The following is a 17865-nucleotide window of genomic DNA, read 5'->3' as shown; positions in this document are numbered from 1 at the left end:
GAGTCAAGCAACGAAAGAGACACGATCAAAGAAACCAGAGAACAGCCACAGTCAAGATCACAGAAACCAAGGAAAGAGACACGATCAAAGAAACCAGAGAACAGCCACAGTCAAGATCACAGAAACCAAGGAAAGAGACACGGTGAAAGAAGCCAGAGTCAAGCAACGAAAGAGACACGATCAAAGAAACCAGAGAACAGCCACAGTCAAGATCACAGAAACCAAGGAAAGAGACACGATCAAAGAAACCAGAGAACAGCCACAGTCAAGATCACAGAAACCAAGGAAAGAGACACGATCAAAGAAACCAGAGAACAGCCACAGTCAAGATCACAGAAACCAAGGAAAGAGACACGATCAAAGAAACCAGAGAACAGCCACAGTCAAGATCACAGAAACCAAGGAAAGAGACACGGTGAAAGAAACCAGAGTCAAGCAACGAAAGAGACACGATCAAAGAAACCAGAGTCAAGCAACGAAAGAGACACGGTGAAAGAAGCTAGAGTCAAGCAACGAAAGAGACACGATCAAAGAAACCAGAGAACAGCCACAGTCAAGATCACAGAAACGAAGGAAAGAGACACGGTGAAAGAAGCCAGAGTCAAGCAACGAAAGAGACACGATCAAAGAAACCAGAGTCAAGCAACGAAAGAGACACGGTGAAAGAAGCCAGAGTCAAGCAACGAAAGAGACACGATCAAAGAAACCAGAGTCAAGCAACGAAAGAGACACGGTGAAAGAAGCCAGAGTCAAGCAACGAAAGAGACACGATCAAAGAAACCAGAGAACAGCCACAGTCAAGATCACAGAAACGAAGGAAAGAGACACGGTGAAAGAAGCCAGAGTCAAGCAACGAAAGAGACACGATCAAAGAAACCAGAGTCAAGCAACGAAAGAGACACCATCAAAGAAACCAGAGTCAAGCATCGAAAGAGACACGATCAAAGAAACCAGAGAACAGCCACAGTCAAGCAACGAAAGAGACACGATCAAAGAAACCAGAGTCAAGCAACGAAAGAGACACGATCAAAGAAACCAGAGAACAGCCACAGTCAAGATCACAGAAACGAAGGAAAGAGACACGATGAAAGAAGCCAGAGTCAAGCAACGAAAGAGACACGGTGAAAGAAACCAGAGTCATGCAACGAAAGAGACACGATCAAAGAAACCAGAGAACAGCCACAGTCAAGATCACAGAAACGAAGGAAAGAGACACGGTGAAAGAAGCCAGAGAGCAGCCACAGTCAAAATCACAGAAACCAAGGAAAGAGACACGGTGAAAGAAGCCAGAGTCCAGCAACGAAAGAGACACGATCAAAGAAACCAGAGAGCAGCCACAGTCAAAATCACAGAAACCATGGAAAGAGACACGGTGAAAGAAGCCAGAGTCCAGCAGCGAAAGAGACACGATCAAAGAAACCAGAGAACAGCCACAGTCAAGATCACAGAAACCAAGGAAAGAGACACGGTGAAAGAAGCCAGAGTCAAGCAACGAAAGAGACACGATCAAAGAAACCAGAGAACAGCCACAGTCAAGATCACAGAAACCAAGGAAAGAGTCAAGATCACAGAAACCAAGGAAAGAGACACGGTGAAAGAAGCCAGAGTCAAGCAACGAAAGAGACACGATCAAAGAAACCAGAGTCAAGCAACGAAAGAGACACGATCAAAGAAACCAGAGTCAAGCAACGAAAGAGACACGATCAAAGAAACCAGAGTCAAGCATCGAAAGAGACACGATCAAAGAAACCAGAGAACAGCCACAGTCAAGCAACGAAAGAGACACGATCAAAGAAACCAGAGTCAAGCAACGAAAGAGACACGATCAAAGAAACCAGAGAACAGCCACAGTCAAGATCACAGAAACGAAGGAAAGAGACACGATGAAAGAAGCCAGAGTCAAGCAACGAAAGAGACACGGTGAAAGAAACCAGAGTCATGCAACGAAAGAGACACGATCAAAGAAACCAGAGAACAGCCACAGTCAAGATCACAGAAACGAAGGAAAGAGACACGATGAAAGAAGCCAGAGTCAAGCAACGAAAGAGACACGGTGAAAGAAACCAGAGTCATGCAACGAAAGAGACACGATCAAAGAAGCCAGAGAACAGCCAGAGTCAAGCAACGAAAGAGACACGATCAAAGAAACCAGAGAACAGCCACAGTCACGATCACAGAAACCAAGGAAAGAGACACGGTGAAAGAAGCCAGAGTCCAGCAACGAAAGAGACACGATCAAAGAAACCAGAGAACAGCCACAGTCACGATCACAGAAACCAAGGAAAGAGACACGGTGAAAGAAGCCAGAGTCCAGCAACGAAAGAGACACGATCAAAGAAACCAGAGAACAGCCACAGTCAAGCAACGAAAGAGACACGGTGAAAGAAACCAGAGTCATGCAACGAAAGAGACACGATCAAAGAAACCAGAGAACAGCCACAGTCAAGCAACGAAAGAGACACGATCAAAGAAACCAGAGAACAGCCACAGTCAAGCAACGAAAGAGACACGATCAAAGAAACCAGAGTCATGCAACGAAAGAGACACGATCAAAGAAACCAGAGAACAGCCACAGTCAAGCAACGAAAGAGACACGATCAAAGAAACCAGAGTCATGCAACGAAAGAGACACGATCAAAGAAACCAGAGAACAGCCACAGTCAAGCAACGAAAGAGACACGATCAAAGAAACCAGAGTCATGCAACGAAAGAGACACGATCAAAGAAACCAGAGAACAGCCACAGTCAAGCAACGAAAGAGACACGATCAAAGAAACCAGAGTCAAGCAACGAAAGAGACACGATCAAAGAAACCAGAGAACAGCCACAGTCAAGCAACGAAAGAGACACGATCAAAGAAACCAGAGTCAAGCAACGAAAGAGACACGATCAAAGAAACCAGAGAACAGCCACAGTCAAGCAACGAAAGAGACACGATCAAAGAAACCAGAGTCAAGCAACGAAAGAGACACGATCAAAGAAACCAGAGAACAGCCACAGTCAAGCAACGAAAGAGACACGATCAAAGAAACCAGAGTCAAGCAACGAAAGAGACACGATCAAAGAAACCAGAGAACAGCCACAGTCAAGCAACGAAAGAGACACGATCAAAGAAACCAGAGTCAAGCAACGAAAGAGACACGATCAAAGAAACCAGAGAACAGCCACAGTCAAGATCACAGAAACGAAGGAAAGAGACACGATGAAAGAAGCCAGAGTCAAGCAACGAAAGAGACACGATCAAAGAAACCAGAGTCAAGCAACGAAAGAGACACGATCAAAGAAACCAGAGAACAGCCACAGTCAAGATCACAGAAACGAAGGAAAGAGACACGATGAAAGAAGCCAGAGTCAAGCAACGAAAGAGACACGGTGAAAGAAACCAGAGTCATGCAACGAAAGAGACACGATCAAAGAAGCCAGAGAACAGCCAGAGTCAAGCAACGAAAGAGACACGATCAAAGAAACCAGAGAACAGCCACAGTCACGATCACAGAAACCAAGGAAAGAGACACGGTGAAAGAAGCCAGAGTCCAGCAACGAAAGAGACACGATCAAAGAAACCAGAGAACAGCCACAGTCACGATCACAGAAACCAAGGAAAGAGACACGGTGAAAGAAGCCAGAGTCCAGCAACGAAAGAGACACGATCAAAGAAACCAGAGAACAGCCACAGTCAAGCAACGAAAGAGACACGGTGAAAGAAACCAGAGTCATGCAACGAAAGAGACACGATCAAAGAAACCAGAGAACAGCCACAGTCAAGCAACGAAAGAGACACGATCAAAGAAACCAGAGTCATGCAACGAAAGAGACACGATCAAAGAAACCAGAGAACAGCCACAGTCAAGCAACGAAAGAGACACGATCAAAGAAACCAGAGTCATGCAACGAAAGAGACACGATCAAAGAAACCAGAGAACAGCCACAGTCAAGCAACGAAAGAGACACGATCAAAGAAACCAGAGTCAAGCAACGAAAGAGACACGATCAAAGAAACCAGAGAACAGCCACAGTCAAGCAACGAAAGAGACACGATCAAAGAAACCAGAGTCAAGCAACGAAAGAGACACGATCAAAGAAACCAGAGAACAGCCACAGTCAAGCAACGAAAGAGACACGATCAAAGAAACCAGAGTCAAGCAACGAAAGAGACACGATCAAAGAAACCAGAGAACAGCCACAGTCAAGCAACGAAAGAGACACGATCAAAGAAACCAGAGTCAAGCAACGAAAGAGACACGATCAAAGAAACCAGAGAACAGCCACAGTCAAGCAACGAAAGAGACACGATCAAAGAAACCAGAGTCAAGCAACGAAAGAGACACGATCAAAGAAACCAGAGAACAGCCACAGTCAAGCAACGAAAGAGACACGATCAAAGAAACCAGAGTCAAGCAACGAAAGAGACACGATCAAAGAAACCAGAGAACAGCCACAGTCAAGCAACGAAAGAGACACGATCAAAGAAACCAGAGTCAAGCAACGAAAGAGACACGATCAAAGAAACCAGAGAACAGCCACAGTCAAGCAACGAAAGAGACACGATCAAAGAAACCAGAGTCAAGCAACGAAAGAGACACGATCAAAGAAACCAGAGAACAGCCACAGTCAAGCAACGAAAGAGACACGATCAAAGAAACCAGAGTCAAGCAACGAAAGAGACACGATCAAAGAAACCAGAGAACAGCCACAGTCAAGCAACGAAAGAGACACGATCAAAGAAACCAGAGAACAGCCACAGTCAAGATCACAGAAACCAGAGAACAGCCACAGTCAAGATCACAGAAACGAAGGAAAGAGACACGATGAAAGAAGCCAGAGTCAAGCAACGAAAGAGACACGGTGAAAGAAACCAGAGTCATGCAACGAAAGAGACACGATCAAAGAAGCCAGAGAACAGCCAGAGTCAAGCAACGAAAGAGACACGATCAAAGAAACCAACGAAAGAGACACGATCAAAGAAACCAGAGAACAGCCACAGTCAAGATCACAGAAACCAAGGAAAGAGACACGGTGAAAGAAGCCAGAGTCCAGCAACGAGAGAGACACGATCAAAGAAACCAGAGAACAGCCACAGTCAAGCAACGAAAGAGACACGATCAAAGAAGCCAGAGTCCAGCAACGAAAGAGACACGATCAAAGAAACCAGAGAACAGCCACAGTCAAGCAACGAAAGAGACACGATCAAAGAAACCAGAGAACAGCCACAGTCAAGCAACGAAAGAGACACGATCAAAGAAACCAGAGAACAGCCACAGTCAAGCAACGAAAGAGACACGATCAAAGAAACCAGAGAACAGCCACAGTCAAGCAACGAAAGAGACACGATCAAAGAAACCAGAGAACAGCCACAGTCAAGCAACGAAAGAGACACGATCAAAGAAACCAGAGAACAGCCACAGTCAAGCAACGAAAGAGACACGATCAAAGAAACCAGAGAACAGCCACAGTCAAGCAACGAAAGAGACACGATCAAAGAAACCAGAGAACAGCCACAGTCAAGCAACGAAAGAGACACGATCAAAGAAACCAGAGAACAGCCACAGTCAAGCAACGAAAGAGACACGATCAAAGAAACCAGAGAACAGCCACAGTCAAGATCACAGAAACCGAGGAAAGAGACACGGTGAAAGAAGCCAGAGTCAAGCAACGAAAGAGACACGATCAAAGAAACCAGAGAACAGCCACAGTCAAGATCACAGAAACCGAGGAAAGAGACACGGTGAAAGAAGCCAGAGTCAAGCAACGAAAGAGACACGGTGAATTAAACCAAAGGACAGCCACAGTCAAGATCACAGAAACCAAGGAAAGAGACACGGTGAAAGAAGCCAGAGAGAAGCCACAGTCAAAATCACAGAAACCAAGGAAAGAGACACGGTGAAAGAAGCCAGAGTCCAGCAACGAAAGAGACACGATGAAAGAAACCAGAGAGCAGCCACAGTCAAAATCACAGAAACCATGGAAAGAGACACGGTGAAAGAAGCCAGAGTCCAGCAGCGAAAGAGACACGATCAAAGAAACCAGAGAACAGCCACAGTCAAGATCACAGAAACCAAGGAAAGAGACACGGTGAAAGAAGCCAGAGTCAAGCAACGAAAGAGACACGATCAAAGAAACCAGAGAACAGCCACAGTCAAGATCACAGAAACCAAGGAAAGAGACACGATCAAAGAAACCAGAGAACAGCCACAGTCAAGATCACAGAAACCAAGGAAAGAGACACGGTGAAAGAAGCCAGAGTCAAGCAACGAAAGAGACACGATCAAAGAAACCAGAGAACAGCCACAGTCAAGATCACAGAAACCAAGGAAAGAGACACGATCAAAGAAACCAGAGAACAGCCACAGTCAAGATCACAGAAACCAAGGAAAGAGACACGATCAAAGAAACCAGAGAACAGCCACAGTCAAGATCACAGAAACCAAGGAAAGAGACACGGTGAAAGAAACCAGAGTCAAGCAACGAAAGAGACACGGTGAAAGAAGCTAGAGTCAAGCAACGAAAGAGACACGATCAAAGAAACCAGAGAACAGCCACAGTCAAGATCACAGAAACGAAGGAAAGAGACACGGTGAAAGAAGCCAGAGTCAAGCAACGAAAGAGACACGATCAAAGAAACCAGAGTCAAGCAACGAAAGAGACACGGTGAAAGAAGCCAGAGTCAAGCAACGAAAGAGACACGATCAAAGAAACCAGAGTCAAGCAACGAAAGAGACACGGTGAAAGAAGCCAGAGTCAAGCAACGAAAGAGACACGATCAAAGAAACCAGAGAACAGCCACAGTCAAGATCACAGAAACGAAGGAAAGAGACACGGTGAAAGAAGCCAGAGTCAAGCAACGAAAGAGACACGATCAAAGAAACCAGAGTCAAGCAACGAAAGAGACACCATCAAAGAAACCAGAGTCAAGCATCGAAAGAGACACGATCAAAGAAACCAGAGAACAGCCACAGTCAAGCAACGAAAGAGACACGATCAAAGAAACCAGAGAACAGCCACAGTCAAGATCACAGAAACGAAGGAAAGAGACACGATGAAAGAAGCCAGAGTCAAGCAACGAAAGAGACACGGTGAAAGAAACCAGAGTCATGCAACGAAAGAGACACGATCAAAGAAACCAGAGAACAGCCACAGTCAAGATCACAGAAACGAAGGAAAGAGACACGGTGAAAGAAGCCAGAGAGCAGCCACAGTCAAAATCACAGAAACCAAGGAAAGAGACACGGTGAAAGAAGCCAGAGTCCAGCAACGAAAGAGACACGATCAAAGAAACCAGAGAGCAGCCACAGTCAAAATCACAGAAACCATGGAAAGAGACACGGTGAAAGAAGCCAGAGTCCAGCAGCGAAAGAGACACGATCAAAGAAACCAGAGAACAGCCACAGTCAAGATCACAGAAACCAAGGAAAGAGTCAAGATCACAGAAACCAAGGAAAGAGACACGGTGAAAGAAGCCAGAGTCAAGCAACGAAAGAGACACGATCAAAGAAACCAGAGTCAAGCAACGAAAGAGACACGATCAAAGAAACCAGAGTCAAGCAACGAAAGAGACACGATCAAAGAAACCAGAGTCAAGCATCGAAAGAGACACGATCAAAGAAACCAGAGAACAGCCACAGTCAAGCAACGAAAGAGACACGATCAAAGAAACCAGAGTCAAGCAACGAAAGAGACACGATCAAAGAAACCAGAGTCAAGCAACGAAAGAGACACGATCAAAGAAACCAGAGAACAGCCACAGTCAAGATCACAGAAACGAAGGAAAGAGACACGATGAAAGAAGCCAGAGTCAAGCAACGAAAGAGACACGGTGAAAGAAACCAGAGTCATGCAACGAAAGAGACACGATCAAAGAAACCAGAGAACAGCCACAGTCAAGATCACAGAAACGAAGGAAAGAGACACGATCAAAGAAGCCAGAGAACAGCCAGAGTCAAGCAACGAAAGAGACACGATCAAAGAAACCAGAGAACAGCCACAGTCACGATCACAGAAACCAAGGAAAGAGACACGGTGAAAGAAGCCAGAGTCCAGCAACGAAAGAGACACGATCAAAGAAACCAGAGAACAGCCACAGTCACGATCACAGAAACCAAGGAAAGAGACACGGTGAAAGAAGCCAGAGTCCAGCAACGAAAGAGACACGATCAAAGAAACCAGAGAACAGCCACAGTCAAGCAACGAAAGAGACACGATCAAAGAAACCAGAGAACAGCCACAGTCAAGCAACGAAAGAGACACGATCAAAGAAACCAGAGAACAGCCACAGTCAAGCAACGAAAGAGACACGATCAAAGAAACCAGAGAACAGCCACAGTCAAGCAACGAAAGAGACACGATCAAAGAAACCAGAGTCATGCAACGAAAGAGACACGATCAAAGAAACCAGAGAACAGCCACAGTCAAGCAACGAAAGAGACACGATCAAAGAAACCAGAGTCATGCAACGAAAGAGACACGATCAAAGAAACCAGAGAACAGCCACAGTCAAGCAACGAAAGAGACACGATCAAAGAAACCAGAGTCATGCAACGAAAGAGACACGATCAAAGAAACCAGAGAACAGCCACAGTCAAGCAACGAAAGAGACACGATCAAAGAAACCAGAGTCAAGCAACGAAAGAGACACGATCAAAGAAACCAGAGAACAGCCACAGTCAAGCAACGAAAGAGACACGATCAAAGAAACCAGAGTCAAGCAACGAAAGAGACACGATCAAAGAAACCAGAGAACAGCCACAGTCAAGCAACGAAAGAGACACGATCAAAGAAACCAGAGTCAAGCAACGAAAGAGACACGATCAAAGAAACCAGAGAACAGCCACAGTCAAGCAACGAAAGAGACACGATCAAAGAAACCAGAGTCAAGCAACGAAAGAGACACGATCAAAGAAACCAGAGAACAGCCACAGTCAAGATCACAGAAACGAAGGAAAGAGACACGATGAAAGAAGCCAGAGTCAAGCAACGAAAGAGACACGATCAAAGAAACCAGAGTCAAGCAACGAAAGAGACACGATCAAAGAAACCAGAGAACAGCCACAGTCAAGATCACAGAAACGAAGGAAAGAGACACGATGAAAGAAGCCAGAGTCAAGCAACGAAAGAGACACGGTGAAAGAAACCAGAGTCATGCAACGAAAGAGACACGATCAAAGAAGCCAGAGAACAGCCAGAGTCAAGCAACGAAAGAGACACGATCAAAGAAACCAGAGAACAGCCACAGTCACGATCACAGAAACCAAGGAAAGAGACACGGTGAAAGAAGCCAGAGTCCAGCAACGAAAGAGACACGATCAAAGAAACCAGAGAACAGCCACAGTCACGATCACAGAAACCAAGGAAAGAGACACGGTGAAAGAAGCCAGAGTCCAGCAACGAAAGAGACACGATCAAAGAAACCAGAGAACAGCCACAGTCACGATCACAGAAACCAAGGAAAGAGACACGGTGAAAGAAGCCAGAGTCCAGCAACGAAAGAGACACGATCAAAGAAACCAGAGAACAGCCACAGTCAAGCAACGAAAGAGACACGGTGAAAGAAACCAGAGTCATGCAACGAAAGAGACACGATCAAAGAAACCAGAGAACAGCCACAGTCAAGCAACGAAAGAGACACGATCAAAGAAACCAGAGTCATGCAACGAAAGAGACACGATCAAAGAAACCAGAGAACAGCCACAGTCAAGCAACGAAAGAGACACGATCAAAGAAACCAGAGTCATGCAACGAAAGAGACACGATCAAAGAAACCAGAGAACAGCCACAGTCAAGCAACGAAAGAGACACGATCAAAGAAACCAGAGTCAAGCAACGAAAGAGACACGATCAAAGAAACCAGAGAACAGCCACAGTCAAGCAACGAAAGAGACACGATCAAAGAAACCAGAGTCATGCAACGAAAGAGACACGATCAAAGAAACCAGAGAACAGCCACAGTCAAGCAACGAAAGAGACACGATCAAAGAAACCAGAGTCATGCAACGAAAGAGACACGATCAAAGAAACCAGAGAACAGCCACAGTCAAGCAACGAAAGAGACACGATCAAAGAAACCAGAGTCAAGCAACGAAAGAGACACGATCAAAGAAACCAGAGAACAGCCACAGTCAAGCAACGAAAGAGACACGATCAAAGAAACCAGAGAACAGCCACAGTCAAGCAACGAAAGAGACACGATCAAAGAAACCAGAGTCAAGCAACGAAAGAGACACGATCAAAGAAACCAGAGAACAGCCACAGTCAAGATCACAGAAACCAGAGAACAGCCACAGTCAAGATCACAGAAACGAAGGAAAGAGACACGATGAAAGAAGCCAGAGTCAAGCAACGAAAGAGACACGGTGAAAGAAACCAGAGTCATGCAACGAAAGAGACACGATCAAAGAAGCCAGAGAACAGCCAGAGTCAAGCAACGAAAGAGACACGATCAAAGAAACCAACGAAAGAGACACGATCAAAGAAGCCAGAGTCCAGCAACGAGAGAGACACGATCAAAGAAACCAGAGAACAGCCACAGTCAAGCAACGAAAGAGACACGATCAAAGAAGCCAGAGTCCAGCAACGAAAGAGACACGATCAAAGAAACCAGAGAACAGCCACAGTCAAGCAACGAAAGAGACACGATCAAAGAAACCAGAGAACAGCCACAGTCAAGCAACGAAAGAGACACGATCAAAGAAACCAGAGAACAGCCACAGTCAAGCAACGAAAGAGACACGATCAAAGAAACCAGAGAACAGCCACAGTCAAGCAACGAAAGAGACACGATCAAAGAAACCAGAGAACAGCCACAGTCAAGCAACGAAAGAGACACGATCAAAGAAACCAGAGAACAGCCACAGTCAAGCAACGAAAGAGACACGATCAAAGAAACCAGAGAACAGCCACAGTCAAGCAACGAAAGAGACACGATCAAAGAAACCAGAGAACAGCCACAGTCAAGCAACGAAAGAGACACGATCAAAGAAACCAGAGAACAGCCACAGTCAAGATCACAGAAACCGAGGAAAGAGACACGGTGAAAGAAGCCAGAGTCAAGCAACGAAAGAGACACGATCAAAGAAACCAGAGAACAGCCACAGTCAAGATCACAGAAACCGAGGAAAGAGACACGGTGAAAGAAGCCAGAGTCAAGCAACGAAAGAGACACGATCAAAGAAACCAGAGAACAGCCACAGTCAAGATCACAGAAACCGAGGAAAGAGACACGGTGAAAGAAGCCAGAGTCAAGCAACGAAAGAGACACGGTGAATTAAACCAAAGGACAGCCAGTGTGAAAGAAACGTGGCAAACTCGGACTATCCAGTGCAGCGCTCCGAACGCTCTGTATCCAATTCGCTTGTTCCTCTCGTCAATCATAGAAGGAGACACGATCAAAGATGCCACAGAACGAAACGAAGGATGCCGAATAATGCAGCCATTTAGCCAGTGTCAACCGAAGAAAGAATACGAAGCACACAGTGGCAGTGGAAATTGCAACAACGGGTCAGTCAATCGGCTGGCGTCTACCACAGAATGATACCGAGCCAACCCAATGCACAGTACCTACATTACGCGCGCCTCTTCCATTTCGGTCACAATCGCAGTAAATGAATATCTGCAACAACGCCTGCTAATCTCTGCGTAAAGAAGCGCCGCCTATCCCGACGAAACCGTAAGATCGCAACCGCAGTTATCGCTGCCGAACGCTGTAGTCGCCAGCCAGTGCAGCGCTGCGCATGCTCTGTATCTAATTCGCTTGTTCCTCTCGTATCAGCACACGCTGCAAGCACGACGAAGCCGTGCCGCTCCGTGGCCTAACGGGTAATGTGTCCCGCTCGCATTCGCGAGGGCGCGTGATCGAATCCTAGGATCCTGGTCACAAGCGTCCGGCATGGTGCACCGTGCATGGCTGGCCCAGGCTGCGGAGTGTGGGGACAAGGGAGGTACTGTGCTTTTTCGCACAGCACCTTTCTCGCTGTCCCCCGGGTATCCAAAGGGCGGATGCCCGTTACTCCAGTCTGTACTTCCGTTGAGGGAGCATTTCTTTTTTTTTCTTGTTCTCGAAATCTGGAACTCGCGGGAGGAGTGCGCACGCTGCTGCAGGTGCCGTGGTAGACCGCAACACGCACATATCGAGCAGACATCCGGAAGGCTCTACGTGGGGTTCTTTTTTTTTTTTTTGCTGGACATATATAAATCCCTTCCTGAAGGGGGATGTACATATGTCCAGCAAAAAAAAAAAAACAGCCCACGTAGAGTCCTCCGGATTCCTGGTCGATGCGTGCTTGCTGCGGTCTTCCACAGCGCCTGCAGCAGCGTGCGGATTGATATAAACATATAAAAGCGCACGACCCATTCTCTGCACCGCGTAGTATTTTAGTAAGCCAAGGATATTTTCGAGCTTCAGTGTTCATCACCATTACAAGCCAAGAAATTCTGTACCGTTCCGCGGGGCTCGCTATTGCTGACAGCTGAACATTTCCATATCTGGCTAAAGAAAATAACCTGTTTAGAGTGCTGGCGGTATACATGAACGAATATAACGATCAAAGCACTCTGCTATTGTGTCTTTCACCTTTCTCCAACCCGCGAAGAGCTCTTTCCGAATTACACTGACATTTTCCCCAGCTAGGGAGTTCGCACATCAGTTTAATCAAATGGCAGCACAGAACACTTTCTTAAAGAAGACGATGCGAGTCCCCCTGATCGACCCAAAATGAATTAAGGTACAAACTGCTGGCATTAATAGGAGGTCGAATTGATATAACCCCATATGATTGCATATTCGAAGGTGCTCGAACATTCTAGTCCTTACATTTTTCAAATTTGGCTTTGCTGACGGCATCACACACCTCTCAACCAAGATAGAGATTTCGTAGCTGAGAAGTTGGAAATTTTTATGACACGACAATATAAATGATATAGCAACGCACGTCGCTGCCATGACACCCACTTGCTTACAACGCAAACATCTTTCGCTCGCTAAGATGACTGAACCGAGCTTTAGGCATGCTGAACGCTTCGTCACTGTAGGTAAGATATCGCGGATTAAGACACGTAAGCACGGCAGACATCCAACACTCCAAGACGGGGCATAACCTCTAGGTTGCCAGTTTCATAGTGAAAGGCAGAAGATATTTCAAAAGCAAAATTTGGATCCGGTAGCAAACATACTGGACGATGCGCCACAAAGTGCCGATGTTCGTGCTGGGCTTCCAGAAAAGTCATATTCCTTGTTCCCAACGTAGTTTTGCAAAACTGACTACTTCCACATATTTCAAGGCAGCTGGCCTTTCTGTAATTGATCTGCCTTTTGGCATTATTTTCTTTTCTATTCGCCGGGTATTGTGTACGTGACTACTCATTGGCAGTGAGGGTTTCTATGCGCTTTGCACGGCCTCAGCTGCCGGATGTACCACACTGACCCGCCTCTTGCCTGTCCATGGTCGGCTACAGCATGAGCGTAGTCCCTATATTACTCCGTGCAGTCATTCTTACTTACTGAAAACTGCGCCTAGTCCAACTCAGTAACACCAAAACATTCAGCCGTGCCTCTTTAATATGACCAGCTCCCGTTAATACGGACAGGCCGAAGTAGCATTCCATGTAATCCTGTCGCGTTAATATGGAAAGTCATGAGAACGAAATCTCAGCTTCCCTGCCGGCCACTTCTATTTGGTGTGTTGGATGGAGCGAAAATCAGGGACCAACTGCAAATGATAGCTTTGAATTGTCATGACGCTCCGTCGACGGGGCGTACAATTTGTTTAATTTCCTCTTCACTGCCCACTGCTATGCACTGGTGGAGGGTTTAAATCACGAACTGTTCTCTTCATTATTCCTTATTACGAACCACTGGCTTTATGGACACTTTCGCTAGGGATCCAAAGTGTACGTACTAACAAGGTATGACTACATCTGGAGCAAGGAAAAACACGAATCTTAAACCGGCTCATTATGACGGTGAGGTTGAGGGAAGAGCCAATACAATACTGGTGAGGGTGAGGAAGGCAGAGCGAAAATCGGGGCATTCGCCCCCCCCCTTCTGGTTGGTAGAACGACCATAGAGTAACATATGTGCTCTACAGAGACCACTGCCTGTCCGGCGCAGTCGCTCCATAGAGTGGCATAAAAGTTACTCTATGGAGCGACTGCGTCGGACAGGCAGTCCTCTTTGTCCCATCACCAGAAAAGAATGACCTTTTCTTTAACTACCAAGCTTCCAATCTTTCACTTGTACTCGTATGACTGCCCTTCGGGGTATAGTAATGAGGTCACCATGTGGAGGCCAGATCCGTGTCCTGCAGGTAAAGTAGAAGGAGGCTAGAAGCATCCCTTCTTCTACTTTACCGGCAGGACTCAAACATTGTTTTCCCGCGCGGGAGCCAGTCGAGTAGAAGGGATGCTTCTAGCCTTCTTCTACTTTACCTGCAGGACACGGATTTGGCCTCCACATGGTGACCTCAGGAGTGTCTATTTGGGTTTTTGCGCACAGTGTTTCTGTGATTTCTATTTAAGTGTCGCTACGGTGGACCAATTGCCGGCAGCAACTGCAAGGCCAATCCCACCGGTAGTTTACAACCACTCAACTCAACTATAGTAATGACTAATTATTTCGTTTATTTATCTGGATACTATTGAGAACAAAACCTAGTGGCAGAGAATGAGATTTGCGCTTAAAGAACGCAGCAGCCGGATTTCTTCAAAATATTCATTCATATTGTTTTCTCCACAAAGCAATGGAAACTGAAAGCTCCATGTATAAGGATGGACGATAACATTCGGCGCACCCTTCACGCCTAACATGCAGTGCCTCCTTTTCTTCAACGCCCAGGCGATAAATAAGACACAGCTGGTCCGAAAATACGACAAATTTTTGCCGTCCTGTTATCTTCGTCAGATTTGTCTGTGCTATTGAGAGGTCGTCTTTTATACCGACAGAATTGGCTCTGCCGTTGGGGCAGCACACTATAGAATATTACAAAGAATTTTCTTGTGCGTACAAAATTTTATGATATCCTAAATTACTAGATCAAATTTAGTTCCTAAAGAGGGAATTTTCTGTGTGTTTTTCGCTGGAAAGGAAATTATGTCGGAAGGTTAAGTCGCTAGGAAAGACTCATGGCGCGTACTGGTGGAGGAGAAGGATATACTTCCTTTAATAAAAACGTTCCTATAAGGGCTCCTCTCTTCAAGGGCCCTCCAGCCTATCCTGGTGATTCAACTTGCGCTGCTCACCAGCTCTTGTGGCCAGAAGAGAGGTCTCCCAGGAAGTAGGAGTGGGTGAGCGAATGGGCAGTACACAGATGAGATGTGGGCGTGCCCAGATGTAGTGATAGAGCCGGGGGCTGGCTCCGCAGATGGTACAATATGAATGGAAGCAGTTGGGATGGAACAAGTGTGTAAACCGAGGGGATTGGAACGAGCTTGTTTGAAGCGGTCGCGGATTGTGGACGTGAGTATATCATGCGGCTCTGACTGTAGTGTTGTAAGACAGTGTGGTGGTCAAGAGGCTTGTTTCGGTTTCAAGTGCATGTGTGGGTGGAAGGTAGGAGCGTCCCCTTTTAAACGGGGTAGTGGCAGTTGCCACCACGCTCGGCTTTTTTTCTTCATTTTTGTTCAACTGTGTTGTATATTATTAAAATTCGCCATTTTCTTTAAATACGCTTTTCTACACTTCTAACCTTATGTCACCTCTCTGCTTGTGAGCCACTAATCTCCCAATCGCTTACTTGGCGTGGAGACGTCTTCGAACAGGCGCCTACGCGCACACAATATTAATTATACATATTATCCTGGAAACCGAGGATGGCTTTTTGATGTGTCCACTGCCTCATTAGAGGCTTTGGATTGCCGCGGAAAACCCACGGGTGCACGGTTTAGAGGCGGGTTAATGTTCAAAAGCTTTGCTTACCGAGGCTCATTAGAAGTTTGAGTAGCAGGTCTCCATTGGCTATTTTGCTTACTTTGTGCCTTAAGCACAAGGCATTTATTAGTCAGAGATTTTGATACTAGGAAAGGGGACAATATTCGGGATGGTTTTCTAGAACTTTGGAACGTATCACATTATATTTAGAAAAAGTATTTTTGTTCTTTGCAGGAAATCTATTGCTACTTCGGTCCACCTAATTTTGTCGGGGTGATGAGTTTTGAAAGAATTGGAAACCACAAAATGGACACGTTGTTCGGCCACGGCGCCAACCACCCACCATGGAACCCAACAAGCGGACGGCGCACGAACTTGGCAGAAAGCCCTGCCCACAACGGAAGCCCGGGCGAGTTGGTGGCGGTTCACTCGCCACATAATCCGTAAATCCGTAAACGTTGTTGGAAGATAACGTTGTGTAATTGCTTCCCATATTTCAGTGGTTTTCTATCTCGTCTTCACTGTTAAGAAAGTGCTTATATTGTCTGGTTTCATGCAATAAAAGTTCAGTTGTAAGTTGCTGCCCGTCCTGTATGAATCCCTGCCTCCGTGTCTGTTTAGCGCTATGGGGCAAGTGGCCCTGCCCACGCCAGTTGTACACCAACTGTAACCAAATATGACGAAGCGCAGGACAAAGCGCCACGCAAAGCTAACCCTAGTCGCCATGAAAACGGGAAAACCCAAGAAGGGAGTACGAGCCAGGAGAGTTGTAAGAGACAGGAAAGTGAAAGATGTAGGGGAGGTCAGGAAAAGGCGAATGCCGATTTCATCCCGGTCGGATCAGGCCGTGGGTGCCGTCGACAGGAAGCTGGGGATAAAGTGATGTGTTGCCTCTGCCGATCCTCTTTTCCCCGAACACGGCTGGGCCAACCTCGGCTAAGCGCGGGTGGTCGGGTCAGTTTGTGTGCGGGTTAGTCGAAGTATTAGGTTGGTTCGTTGAGCTTCGATAAGTTCTTACACAGTATTGCAGGTGCCCGTTGCGAGTTGGTGATTTGTGCTGTCAGTTGCAGGCGGAGTGCTGAGGTGGTCGCCTTCCCTATAAGAACATCAGCGTTTTGATGTGCAAGTGGTAGGAAAGGCGACAACTGAAACGGCCAGTGATTAGGGCGTCTGTCATATTAAGAAAAAAGATGTTCTTTCAACTCTGTGCCCCCGCATCACCAATCAAGGAACAAAGCAAAGTGGTTGTGACAAGAAGCGCGCTAGGCCCTTTGCACGATGCGCCGTCGGAGTTGTCAACGAAATACCACTGACTTGTGGAAAAACGTACGTAGGCCAGACTGGACACTGCTTGAACAATCGTGCACGGGAACATGGGTTATCGCTAACAACGGGGGAGGGATCTACTTTTGCTAAGTATTGCCTGTCCTGCTGTGACGGTCGGCCACGGCTGAATGAGATTTGAGTTCTGGACAAGAGTCGCGATACAATCACGTCCGCCGCGGTGGCTCAGTGGCTATGGTGCTCGGCTGCTGACCCGAAAGACGCGAGTTCGATCCCGGCCGCGGCGGTCGACTTTCGATGGAGGCGATATTCTAGAGACCCGTGAACTGTGCGATGCAGTGCACGTTAAAGAACCCCAGGTGGTCGAAATTTCGGGAGCCCTTCACAACGGCAGCCCTCATAGCCTGAGTCGCTTTGGGACGTCAAACCCCATAAATCAAATCAATCACAATCACACGTGAAGTTATGGAAGCCTAATCCATAAAGAAAAAGGGAGATGCATGTATCAGTGATTCTTCGATTGTACGGTTCAATAGACAGGTAGCCTTCCTCGATAAGACGATATAAGTTCTGGCCTCGGTGTGCTATTGATTGTCACATGCTGTACCCTTTCGCTGCGCATGATCAAAGTGCATTCTTTTTCCTTCAAATATGTGATGTGTCCGTTGGACAAAATTCAGTTGTAAGTTCGCGCTCGTCCCGTACCCTGTCTTGCGTGGGCGTGTTTT

General features: G+C 46.5%; 1 protein-coding gene across 1 annotated transcript in view; it reads left to right on the top strand.

The window, feature by feature from the left end:
* The window catches only part of LOC144110951 (uncharacterized), a 52645-nt gene extending 36345 nt beyond the window's left edge, over positions 1-16300 (top strand). Inside the window, exon 4 of the mRNA XM_077644022.1 lies at positions 16088-16300. Coding sequence (XP_077500148.1) covers positions 16088-16300 — 213 coding nt within the window. The remainder of the gene's footprint in view (positions 1-16087) is intronic.
* The last annotated feature ends 1565 nt before the right edge of the window (positions 16301-17865 follow it).

This window comes from Amblyomma americanum, chromosome 11, assembly GCF_052857255.1.
Source record: "Amblyomma americanum isolate KBUSLIRL-KWMA chromosome 11, ASM5285725v1, whole genome shotgun sequence".
NCBI lineage: Eukaryota > Metazoa > Arthropoda > Arachnida > Ixodida > Ixodidae > Amblyomma > Amblyomma americanum.
This window is presented reverse-complemented; position numbering and strand designations above follow the sequence as displayed.